The sequence below is a fragment of the Bidens hawaiensis genome, unplaced genomic scaffold (genome assembly GCF_021521415.1).
Source record: "Bidens hawaiensis isolate Kalapana, Puna unplaced genomic scaffold, B.hawaiensis_p1.1 tig00018012_1, whole genome shotgun sequence".
In the NCBI taxonomy this organism is placed as follows: Eukaryota; Viridiplantae; Streptophyta; class Magnoliopsida; order Asterales; family Asteraceae; genus Bidens; species Bidens hawaiensis.
In genome coordinates this window covers 96727-110014 of record NW_027492717.1, presented here as the reverse complement: position 1 = coordinate 110014, position 13288 = coordinate 96727, and the positions used below count along the sequence as shown (strand labels likewise).

The 13288-nt window shown below is 36.7% G+C and overlaps 2 protein-coding genes and 1 pseudogene across 3 annotated transcripts; 1 reads left to right on the top strand and 2 right to left on the bottom strand.

The window, feature by feature from the left end:
* Window positions 1-773: 773 nt before the first annotated feature.
* Window positions 774-3965, top strand: LOC143555192 (putative purple acid phosphatase 20). Its single transcript, XM_077044789.1, has 5 exons — window positions 774-910; window positions 1790-2081; window positions 2790-3361; window positions 3600-3688; window positions 3773-3965. The coding sequence occupies exons 1-5, from the start codon at window positions 776-778 to the stop codon at window positions 3963-3965; spliced, it is 1281 nt and encodes a 426-aa protein (XP_076900904.1). The 5' UTR covers window positions 774-775.
* Window positions 3966-4857: 892 nt separating this feature from the next.
* LOC143555191 (uncharacterized) lies at window positions 4858-6881 on the bottom strand (annotated as a pseudogene). Its single transcript, XR_013139162.1, has 4 exons — window positions 6615-6881; window positions 6325-6535; window positions 5261-5528; window positions 4858-5195 (listed from the first exon to the last, which is right to left on the bottom strand). The product of XR_013139162.1 is annotated as an uncharacterized LOC143555191 (transcript).
* A 1981-nt stretch (window positions 6882-8862) lies between these two features.
* Window positions 8863-9488, bottom strand: LOC143555180 (uncharacterized). Its single transcript, XM_077044781.1, has 2 exons — window positions 9264-9488; window positions 8863-9173 (listed from the first exon to the last, which is right to left on the bottom strand). Exons 1-2 carry the CDS (start codon window positions 9342-9344, stop codon window positions 8877-8879), a joined length of 378 nt encoding a protein of 125 aa, XP_076900896.1. The 5' UTR covers window positions 9345-9488; the 3' UTR covers window positions 8863-8876.
* Window positions 9489-13288: the final 3800 nt, after the last annotated feature.

The window sequence follows — 13288 nt, the reverse complement described above, 5'->3', positions numbered from 1 at the left end:
TAATTCAAAATTAACCTTCACGGCTCGTTTCGAGCTTTTAATCAATCCAAGTTCAAGTAGCTTGAGTATAGGGAGTGTGAATCATAACTGATACTTAGTTTCAATGATCACCAAGTTTGTTAATAAGTCAGATTCATATATTATTAAAGATTTAAAAATGATACTCTCATAACTGAATCCTAATCTTTCGAATCTTTGTTGCAGAGTCGTATAATTTGTACAGAAGAGTAACGCTGGTTGAGAATCAATAAGTTTTGATTTAATAGATTTTATGATAACGTTCCATAATCGAGACACTAAACCTACCCCTTCATTCACAGCCGAAACATCAAAAAATATGACATGTGAATATATTTTGATACTTTTTCCCCTCCTAAAACGACTCATTTCAACCGACTTCATTTTGATGAAACCTCGTTTGACACGAACCAAATTAATACTATTCAAAACTGTTTGTTCTAATCCAAACTTATTTTGTTTAGAACCTGTACTGACCCGAACGTGTCCGACCCATCCAGTTTGCAAGACTTATGTCCAGTTAGAAAGACGAAAATACCCTTGGGTATAAAACTATAAATCCTTTACAAATGATCCAAAATAGAGAAGAATAGTCTATTATGACAGACTGATTGATTTTAATACGTGGGTGGAAAATGTCAAACTCAAGCAGATGGTTTCATCAAAATGTTCTTTTCTTTTGACCAATCATAATATTATATAATGATCATGATCATGTCTATCTGTTCCTGTTTCAGTAAAGCAACAATTTAATCCTATGAGTTTACATAGGCTCTGGGTGCTGGTGGTGGCCGCTGTATTCGCCGAAGCAGCGGCATACCACCGCCCTCCGCCGCGGGAGAATCTTGATTTATCACTACCTGAAGACTTTGATCCTACCACTCCACAACAAGTAACAAATATACATTTCATTTGCTTCATTTATTGACTAGGGGTATGAAAGGGTCGGTTCGGTTTTGGGTTAAAACCGAACGAAATGCCGGTTTTTGAGTTCTTCTAAATTGTTTGATTTTTTCGGTTTTGGCACTTGGGCTTGAAAGTTTTGGCTGAAAAAAAAGTTGTCAGAAATTGTGAATTTGGACCTAAATTTTTTCTGTTAATTATTGATTAATTGATTGTTGTACATTTGAGCAAAAAAAAAAAATCCGGTTAAACTGTACATTAAACTACGATAAATTACTTAAAATTTAGAATAAAAAAATCTTTAAGGTTGTCTGTTTTTACGAAACATAAAATCAAACCATCGGTTTTTGTTTTGATATGGTTATTTCTGTATTTTTTTGGGTTTTCTTCGGTTTTGGATCGTTTTTTCGGTTTTATGCACACCCTAGTGTGCACGGTTCGCTTTTAATTGGTTTTGGGCTGAAACCGAACCAAAACACGAAACTTTGGTTTTTGGATATTTGAAAACTGGTCGGTTTCAGAACTTTTAGTTTTGCCATTTGAGCTTGAAACTTTTGGCCCAAAATAATGAACCTGGGTCTAAATCATTTTGTTAATTAATAAATAATTGGTTGTTATACATTTGTGCTAAAATATATGAGTTACATATTTATTTAATTATTATAAATTACTTAAAATGAAAAATGAAAAAAAAAATAAAACATAAAAATCTAGAAATTTGGTTTGGTTCGGTTTGATTTTTTCGTTTTTTATTACACGCAAAAACCAAAATGGAACCGTAAGTTTGGTTTTACAAAACCATAAAACCAAAGCGTTTCCATTTCATTTTTATTTATTTTTTTTTGGTTTTTCGGTTTCATGCACACAGGTTCATGTATCGTTAGTCGGTAAAGATAGAATGCGAATTTCATGGATTACCAACGGCCATACTCCGGCCACCGTACACTATGGTACATCGTCGGGGAAGCAAGATTATTCGGCTACCGGAACCGTTACTTCCTATGAACATTTAAATTACACATCAGGTGAAATACATGATGTAATAATAGGTCCATTGGATCCGAGTACCGAATATTATTACCGTTTTGCCACTAGTTCGGCCGACAAGTACTCTTTCAAGACTCCTCCGGCCAAATTCCCGATCAAGTTTGCCATTTCAGGTTACAAATTGCATGAGTTTGTTTACAAGATGAGAAACTCTCAAGATCGGCTCATTAAAAACTCGAATCGAGCCAAGTTTAAATATATACGAACCTAAAAATAAGTTTTTGTTAAATAAATAAGCCAAGCTTCATTTATCAAGCTTGAGCTGACCCTCGAGTCTAAATGAGACTGTTGTTAATATTACTTTTATTTAGCTATTAAAATATATATAGTTGTTATAATATATAAAACTATGAAATATATATATATATATATATAATCTTATATATAAAGTTTATTAATAAAAATGTATATAAAAATAATTATAAATATTTATAAGTTAACTAATAAACAATAACTAAACAAACCAAGCCCGAGCTTGAGCTCGAGTTTTAGAAGTAGAGCTCGAAACGAGCTCTTGTAATTTAAAGGAGCCGAGCTCAAGCCTAGCCGAGCTCGGGCTGACTTGAGTTGTTTAACTTGTGAGAACTCGATCTCAACTCGTGTCGATCACTATATATAAAAGTAATTATAAATGTATATTTAAGTTAATTAATAGTTAATAAATGAACCGAGCCGGAGCTTTAGAAATACAGCTCGAAACGAGCTCGTAGCTCAAACTCTTGTAACTTAAACGAGCCTGGTCAAGCTCGGGCTCCACTCGACTCGAATAACTTACAACCTCAACTTCAGATGCTGACATAAATAAATTGGGAAATTAATAGGTGACCTTGGACAAACTGGATGGACAAAAACTACCCTTGAACACATCTCAAAATCAAACTATGACGTGTTTCTACTACCTGGAGATTTGTCGTATGCTGACACGGTGCAGCCGTTATGGGACTCTTTCGGCCGCCTGGTGGAGCCGCTAGCTAGCAAGCGGCCGTGGATGGTGACACAAGGAAACCATGACAGTGAGAACATCACCGCCATCCCAACCACCTTTATTGCCTACAATGCAAGGTGGCGCATGCCATTCGACGAGAGTGGTTCAAGTTCTAACTTGTACTACTCGTTTGAGGTCTCAGGGGTTCACGTCATCATGTTAGGTTCCTACACTGACTTCAGGCTAGGCTCGAACCAGTACAACTGGTTAGAGTCTGACCTGAAGAAAGTTGATAGGAACCAAACACCGTGGCTCGTGGTGCTTATTCACGCGCCATGGTATAATTCTAACTATGCTCATCAAGGTGAAATACAGTCGGTTGGTATGATGGAATCGATGGAGGGTTTGCTTTATAAAGCCCGTGTGGATGTCGTTTTTGCAGGACATGTTCATGCTTACGAGCGCTTTGTAAGCTACTTCCTTGTGAAATAAATCTGAATGATCACTTTTAACTTTTTTAATAATCTTAATAACCCGTCACTAGAAAAACTCACAGTCCCATCAATATCCTGCTAACCATGTAAAACTGTACTATACAGCCGATACTGGCAGGTGCCTTTAAGGGGTTAAAAACAAAAACAGTTTTTCTTTTTTTTCATAAACCAGTCAGACGATAAACGAACTAATTTATCTTCTGTTTTGGTAGAACCGTGTTTACAATCATAAAGCTAATAACTGTGGTCCGGTGCATATCACAATCGGGGACGGAGGCAACCTCCATGGTCTTGCTAGCAAGTGAGTTGACTCGATCAACCGACCGTTTATCACTCTACTACGCAAGTTCAATCATTAACAATATTGGGAAATCATGTTTTGCAGCTACACGGAACCACAACCAACAATATCTGCGTTCAGGGAAGCGAGTTTCGGGCATGGGCAATTCGAGGTGGTCAACGCAAGTCATGCTAAGTGGTCGTGGCATAGAAATGACGACGATGTATCCGTTCACGCAGACTCCGTGCCTGTTATAAGTCTTGTTTTTGATCCAGCTTGTAAAACGATAGAAACATGAAGTCATTGTCTTATATTTATAAGTTTATTTGCATTGTTATCCCAAAATGGGTAGATACTGAGAATACAATACTTGCTACTGAGTTTGGATTCCATTTACCGACTACATGTGAATGAAATAAGTTATTTGGCATAATTGCTAACAAAACATGTCGTGTTGAGTTAAACGGGTTGTGCTCGACCTGACAAGTTTAATACGACTACTAAAGCTGCTTAATATACATGCCTGCATTTTTCCAAACCGGGTCGGGTTTTGGGTCAATAAAAAGTCAAAACTAGTTTTTGCTCAAATTGGCTTTGGTTCCAAACTAACTTTTTAAGTGAAAAAGGGTCGGTTCATTCCAAACTGGTTTCTGACTAGTTAGGTTCGGTTTTAACTGGTTTGATCAAAGGAGTTCCCAACCCGGCTTCAAACCTACCGTTTGGGTTGGAACCGTTCTGGTTCCAGAACTCTTTTTTTGGACCTCTTGCTTAATGAGTGAGCCAGAGTTGAGCTAGTCGGCTCGGTTTGTTTTATATAATAAGTTGAAAAACAAGCTTGAGCTCTGCTCGCAAAAACCTCAAGCAAGCACGCTTAAAATATTAAAAATAAATATTTAATATTTATTTAAATATATATGTAAAAAAATTAATATTATTTATTCTGTGCTTATCTATAAATAGAATTGGACTACAATCTATAAGGATTAAAATTTTCGAGCGAGTTACAAGCCACGAGCTTTTTGAACAACCTTCACAACTATTGAACTTGAACACGACATGCCATTTTGTTAAGATTTAGAATACCAACTCATTTCCATATGTCTTAAAACAATCAATTTCAAACCCTGAAGCGTAATATTAAATAACAGTACTATTGAATAATTTTAATAATAATAATGGAATGTTTAACACATCAGGAAGCTAAAAATAATGTCCAAAACAATATTATAAACTAACTTTGGCCAAGTAGAAGGGCTTTTAAAATGGCATCACTAATCCCATCAGCATAAGGGAACATATGGCCCGCACCCGCGACCTCATGATACTTTATCCACGGAAGTTGCTGAGCTATATATCGTTGCAGTGTCACGGGCACAAGAGTATCTTCATCACCCATCCATATATGAACCGACCCTTCGTTTTCTGGAAACGGGTTCTCAACTTCTGTTGGGTCAAATTCCCATGAACCGAACCCAATATTCAAGTCTCGGTGGACAGACTCGTATTCTCCTTGTTGTCTTACTTGTTCCTATATAACACACGAAAAAAGGTCAAATGGGTCAATGGTAAATCAAGAAATTGCATTTATAGTACCTCAACACTGGCTCTGCCAGCTGTAAATATTGGTTTGAGTTCTCTATCTTGGCGGGAAAGAATAAGAGGGCTGTGAGCAATAACGGTTAGACTAGGAAACCATTTTTGGGTGTTCCACCAGTAGGTTGATGACGGGGAATGGTGAGCGACACGTAGACTCCATTGATCTTGAAGAAACTGCTTCGAAAATGCGTGTTGAGATAAGTTTGATGGTAATTTTGGCCACCAATAGTTGATTACTGGAGCTATAAGAGCTGCTCCTGCTAACCTGTTTTCATCAGGTATATGTGATAACTATAAGTATATTATAAATACAGTTATTAACTTGAATGAACAGTAATGTACATGTTCCATAAGTATTGAAGCATTACTAGCTTTTATTTTTTTTTTAAGTTTCAATTTCACGCTTTATACTAGAAAAAATACACATTTTAACATTTCACGCTTTATACTAGAAAAATTATACATTTTAACCCCGTTTAATTCTTAAATAATATTTCTTATATCTTTTACTATTATTTTTTTCCTAATAACTTGCTTTCGTTAAATAAGCAAAAAAAAAACAAATACACAGGTGTTCAGTTTTATTTTCTGAACATTATGATATAAAATTTATTAAAAACGGAGTTGTACACAAAATAAACTATACAGAGTACAGATACCGTACTGGCACCGTAACGAACCGAACTGATACCGAGATTTCTGTCTCTGGACCGTGGGAGATGGCTTCTGTGGTCTGTACAAGTCTTTCGGTACAGGTATTCGTTTTTATGGTTTGGTTTCCGATTTCGAAAATATTTGCTTACTGAATTTGATTTTTCTCTGATAACTTGCATTCATTAATATTTTTTAAAATCTAAGTACACAGTTATGTTTAATTTTCTTTTCAGCATTCCGATTTTAATTTTATTGAAAACAGAGTTGTATTCAAAATAAAAGACTTTTTTGACCAAATTGAGCTGATACCAGCTGAACAATATAATATTTCCCTTATCGCTGATGTTGACTTATTCTAATAACTTGTATTCGTTAATTTATTTAAAAAATCTAATTTACACACATACCTGTGAGGAATGTATTTCAAATAAGACCAACCCACTTGGCCGCCCATAGAAAACCCGACCACATAAAACTTGGATCCGAGTTCAAGTTGATCAGCAAGTTCTTCAGTATCCAAAGCCAAACTCTTTAACGTTCGTTTAGGATCCGATCACTCTCTCCATAGCCTGGTCGGTCAAACGACACAATATAAATCCCCAATTCTTCAATCAAAGCCTGCAAAAGTCAACCAAGTATTTAGTCAAACTTAATACTGAAAGTAACAAATGATCAACATGATACAAAAAAACCATACGGGAGATGCTCTCGTGGCAATAACAGCATAATGCTTGACAGAGTCGAACCCATGGACATAAATTATTTTGTACTTTGCTGATTCTTTTGGGACACCGTATTCTTTATAGGATAAATATCTTCCGTCACAAAGCTTGATTCTTGGTGTTGTTATTGGAAGCCCGTCTGGTGGCCCGACTTTCTTCGGGGCAGGTGGACATGCTGCTTGATAAGCCCATGCTAAAAAGCCCGTGAAGAAGACGAGTAGAAATTTCAAGAAAATCCCTGAAATGTTTCAAGAGGTGTGAGGATGTGAGCATTGAAACTGAAATGAGCAGATATAAATTTGACCCGGATTCGAATGCCATTTTTATTTTAAACATTCGAATTCGACTCGATTCAAATTTAGTTATCAGATTTCGAATTGGATACGAATTTGCGATTTTTGATTTGATTCAAAATTTGAATTCAAATTATGCATTTTATTTTATGCACACACATATAGAGAGAGAGGAACATGATTACAGAAGAGCTTCTAATAAGACTTTAGTTTCTAACATTTGATATGCAATCTAATGATCAACCTACGAAACATCACCCTACATCAATAAATGTATAAATTTCGAAATTCATAGTCTAGTAATCGGCTTTAAGTTCTTGTATTTGATTTCTAGTTCATTTAGTTTTTTACTTAGTTTAATGGCTTGTTATTTGATTTTAATTTCTAAAGCAGTTTGTCTACTAGGGTGTTCAGTGTTCGAACTGGACTCGAAAAACTCGTAATTCGCTTCGATTCAGTTCGAGCTCGAATCTAGCTTCAAAATTTCAAAATTTGAATAATTCGAGTCGTTGAACACCCCTAGTTCAAACTTCAAAGTAATAAGTTAAACTTACATCCAAACACTCCCTAAAATTTCTGAACACATAAGTTCCCAATAAATTTTATTAATTAGAACTAGGGGTGTAAACGAGCCGAGCCGAACCGATCTTGACTCGTTTCGACTTACCACTATCAGAGATCGAGCTCGGCTGGTTACAAGCTCTTCTTCTAAAGCTTAAGCCCGGCAGTGAGTTGTTTCATCAAGCTCAGGATCGACTCGTTTATTATTTATTAATTAATTTTATAAACATTTTTAATTGTTTTCATATACTCTGTGAAAATCTTAAATGAGTGTAAGCTCGGATCGAGCTCGGGTATGCAGTATGAAATTAATACATAGAAATCCAAAAGAGGTAAAACATTAAAATACACAAGGCTCGTTAACGCTCGACAAGCCTAAACGAGCTTCCCCTACAAGGCTCGAGCTCCTGCTCGATAACTAAACGGGCTTTATTTGAGGCTGGGGCTCGTAAAAGCTTGGCTCGTTTCGAGCTCTAATTTATTGATCCAAGCTCACAAGCGGCTCGGCTCGTTTAAATCCCAAATTAGAAGAGTTGCAGAGTCAAATTGGGCATGCGTATGAATCATAATTGAGATTTTGATGGCTAATTTAATAATCAACAAGCTATGATTCATATATTTATTAAAGATTTAAGATGATGCTCTCTAGTAATTGAAGACTAAAATGAATCATTTGACCAAAAACGTCATACAATAAAATAAAATCTTAATTAATTTAGATTTGACAGAATATGCTAGAATCTGAATTGAACCTATAATATTAATTGATGACGAGGAGTAACTGAGAGGAAAGAAGAAGAAGAAGAAGAAGAAGAAGAAGAAGAAGAAGAAGAAGAAGAAGAAGAATTGGATTTGGAGCTCTTGGTGTGGGACCTAGCTGATGCTGCTGATATCTTCTTCTTCTTCTTCTTTACTTCACCAGCCATTGTTGTAATTGTAGTTGTGAGAATGAATGAAGAGAATAGAATATGATTTGATTCAGTTGGTAGGATACAATGGTGTGGTCAAACTCTTACAACATGAACCAAAATCGAATGAGCACTTGTTAAGCATTTTTCAATCGAGCATTGAGTAGCTTGAAAATCTCTACTAGAAAGTAGCTAGAGGCTGATTAGAAAGGGAGCTTAAGGAAGCATAACACCAAAAAGAAAAAAATAAAGAAAAATACAAAAGAACATTGATCTATGTATTTTCTATATAAATATCACACCATGTATCACTTCAAATTGAGCCATTTTGATGTTACCTATATACATAAAAAGTTAGAAATCCAAGATACCCACATTAAAAAAAAGACTGGTGTAACTGAGGTTCAACAACTTACACAATGGTTTGTTCAACACATTAGAAAGCTACAAAGTGAGTCCAAAAAACATATTTAAACTAACTTTGGCCAAGTAGAAGTGCTTTTAGGATGGCATCACTCTTCCCATCAGCATAAGAAAACATATGACCCCCACCCGTCACCTCGTGATACTTTATCCATGGAAGTTGTCGAGCTATATACCGTTGCAGTGTCACGGGCACATACTTATCTTCATCACCCATCCATATATGAACAGACCCTTCATTTTCTGTAAACGGGTTCTCAATTTCTGTTGGATCAAATTCCCATGAACCGAACCCAATATTCAAGTCACGGTGGACAGACTCGTAGTCTCCTTGTTGTCTTATTTGTCCCTTTATAACACACAAAAACAGAAAATAGATTATTATTGAAATAATATAGTTACTGTGGCATATTTGGTCCACAAATTGCATTTTTATTACCTCAACATCTGCTCTACCGGCTGTATATACGGGCATGAGTTCTTTGTCTTGGCGGGAAAGAATATCTGGGGTGTTAGTCATCCAGGTTAGACTAGGAAACCATTTTTGTGTGTTCCACCAGTAGGTCAGTGATGGAGAATAGTGAGCGACCCGTAGACTCCATTGATCTTGACGAAACTGCTCTGAAAACGCTTGCCGAGACAAGTTTGATGGTAATCTTGGCCACCAATAATTAACTACTGGAGCTATAAGAGCTGCTCCTGCCAACCTGTTTTCATCACATATATATGACAACTATAATTAGCTCAACTTTATGATACCATAAAAGAGTAACATTAATGATAACTTATGATACCTGTGAGGAAGGTACTTCAAACAAGACCAAGTCAGTTGCCCACCCATAGAATATCCGACGACATAAAATTTGGATCCGAGCTCTAGTTGATCAGCAAGTTCTTCGGTATCCAAAGCCAAACTCTTTAACGTTCTTTTAGGATCCAGATCACTCTCTCCATAGCCCGGCCGGTCAAACGAGACAATATAAATTCCCAAATCTTCAACCAAAGCCTGCAAAAGTCAACCAAGTATTTGGTCAACCTTAGTCAAACTTAACACTGAAAGTAACAAATGATCAACATGACATGAAAGAAACTATACGGGAGATGCTCTCGTGGCAATGACAGTATAATGCTTGATAGAGTCGAACCCGTGGACATAAATAATGTTGTACTTTGCTGATTCTTTTGGGACACCGTATTCTTTATAAGATAAATATCTTCCGTCACGAAGCTTGATTCTTGGTGTTGTAATGGGAAGCCCGTACGGAGGCCCGACTTTCTTCGGGGCGGGTGGACATGCTGCGTGATAAGCCCATGCTAAAAAACCCGTGAAGAAGACGAGTAGAAATTTTATGAAAAAACCTGAAATGATTCAACTTTCAAGTTCAACTTTAAAGTTCAAACTAGGGGTGTGCTTGAAACCGAAAAAACCAAACCGAGCCACAACCAAAACCAAAACCTAACGGTTTTCAAAAACTCAAAAACTGACATTTCGGCTTTTGGTTCGATTTTAGCCTAAAACCGAATAAACCAAAACTCAAAAATTGACATTTTGGTTTTTGGTTCAATTTTAGCCTATAGAGTCGAACCAAAACCAAATGACTCAAAAACCGACATTTTGGTTTTTGGTTTGATTTTAGCCTGAATTGAACTAAAAACCGAAGAACCAAAACTGAACGGTTTTCAAAAAACTCAAAAAACCGGCATTTCCATTTTTGGTTTGGTTATAGCCTAAAACCGATCCGACCTATGCAGATCCGTTTAACTATTAAAAAACTTTTAAGATTATATTTTTATATGTGTTTTTCCATTTTCGATTTTTCTGAAGATATACTTGTATTTTCAATATTTTTCATAACTTCTTTGAAAAAAATACTCATTTACTTGACTGAGTCTACCAATTCGTTTTTTGGCCGTGTTAGGGGATTTACAGGTAATGGCTGAAACCTTTGACACGAATAATAAAATGGGTTGGGTTCGGGACCCAACACGATTGACACAACCACAACCACAATAACAACAACAACAGTTGCAGGGTCAAATTGGGCATTTCAAAGTGTGATTCATAATTGAATACTAACAGTAACACCCAAATGAAGTTGAAGATTTAATAATGAATCAGTTGAGTTGACCAAAAGCGTGAAATGAAATGAAATCTTAATTTGGTTTGACTTAAACATAAATTACAGCAATTGATGGGGAGTACTGGCTGATGGAAGAGAAGAAGAAGAAGAAGAAGAAGAATTGGAGTCGGAGTTCCTGGTGTGGGACCTAGCTGATGCTGCTGATATCTTCTTCCTCTTTACTTCACCAGCCATTGTTTTAGGTGTGAGGAATGAATAAAGAAGTGATAATGGTTTGATTTATGAGTGATGCCAAATATGTGTCTTTCTTTCATTGATCGTACCCTAAGCTTTGCTGTTGGTACCATCGAGTTTGATAAAAATTGTAAGACGATGTGGTTATGTAACCCACACTCGTGAACACCACTCGATGACTGCAAGGTCGAGAGTAACCGGTAATCTAGGAAGCTAAGATGGTTTAAGAAAGGAAGTGAATACAAGGAGCGTTCGTTTGTACAATGATTAAGCAGGTTTCGGAGACGTAACCTTTTTAAGGGAGAGAGACTTGTAACTAGAGGTGCACAAATCGGTTTTTTTAAAAAAACCGGTTCGGTTATTAACCGGACCGGTTTTTTTGGCCCGGAAAAAAACCGGTTCGGTTAATAACCGGACCGGTTAATAACCGGTTTTTGTATCTGAAAACCCTAACCGGTCTAACCGGTTAGGACCGGTTTAGGAACCGGTTAGAACCGGTTAATAAACCGGTTTTTTTATTAACCGGTTTTTTAATAACCGGTCTAACCGGTTAACCGGTTTTTTTTTTTTTTTAAATAACCATTATTTTTTCACAGTATAAACAAACCGGTAACTACAAGGCAAACCGGTAACTACAAGGCAAAACGGACTGACTCCATTCTTTGCTTTCGTTGTTAGGGTTCTTTGCTTGGAAGATTAAAAACACATAACTTTCATTTATAGCTTTTACATTAAAAATACAAACATTAAATCGTTATCGCATATTCGTAACTCAAAAATACAAACATTAAAGAATGCTTAGACACGATTACATTAACAACTTGCTGTTTCTTACTCATTATTTTCTTCGCTACCCGATCCCGAGCTATTCCTTAGGTAATCGTCGTACGCGGCTTCTTCATCGGTCATTGGTTGAGTGTGTCCTTGATTGACCTCGTCTTCATACAAGCCCGCCTCATAGTCCATTTCCCCCTCGAGTGAGCGTTGATGTTGTGCCCTATCTAAAGAGTCCAAGTAATCCTTGTAGCAAATCGACATCTCTACAGCTGGTGGAGTGAGTCGAGTCCTCCTAATCGATATAACCCTGCCAGAAACAGAAAAAGCAGACTCCGAAGCTACCGTGGAAGCTTGGACCGTTAGTAAATCTTTGGCCATGGCGGCGAGGATCGGAAACTCATCCTCCTTACCTCTCCACCAAGCCAGCAAATCAAGACTTCTAAATTCATCCGGAGTCATGTGTTTCACAAAGTTGGTACCACCATACCTTCCAAGTTCACTGCTTGGGGTGTTTACCTTTTGACGTTTACCGGCGTCTTCCCAAATCATGTAGTACATCCCCATTTCAAGGTCGGTTTAGGATTGGGATTGGGCAACAGCTCTTAACGAGTCATGAATTTGGGAAGACGACCCGTATTTTGTAAGGTAAACATCATACATGTTAGACAAGGTGGTGTTGAAAGCATTCTTTAAAGTTTGGTTATAATAGGGGTTTTGATCGTCGTTTAACTCTAGCTCATCACAAATTTTTTCTATTAAAGCTTCAACACCACCAACATTGATGCAAGGGTTTAACGCAGCAGCACATGTCAAAACAACGGGTAGTTGTTGAAAATATTTTCTAAATTTTTCTTTCATTTTTACACCCATATCAAAATAAGGTGCACCCCTACAATGAAGTTCACTCAACTTTGTGCACATGACAGCAATTTTTGGTAAAGCAATGGGGCTTGTTGGATAGTAAACCCCGGATAAACTAGTGGTGCAAGATTTAAAAATTTGAAGGACCTCCGTAACGATCTCAATCAATAACCAGTTTCTAGGATCGTACGGTGCACATTTACCCCTACTTGACAAAATTTGATGAAACGCAACTAGTGATTCTTTTTGTTGGATGGCTTTCTCAAACATATCACAAGTCGAGTTCCATCTTGTTGGACAATCCCAATTTGGCCCCAACCATTGACAATTAGCTTCTACACAAAATTTTTTGTATCTTGAAAATGTTTTATTGTTGCTAAAAACATCTCGTAACATTCTTTTAAAATTGTTTCTTTGCGTTTCGATCACGTTTAACCCATCTTGCACGGCCAAGTTGATAATATGTGCAATGCATCGGCTATGAAAAAACGCTCCATCACAAATAGGTTTA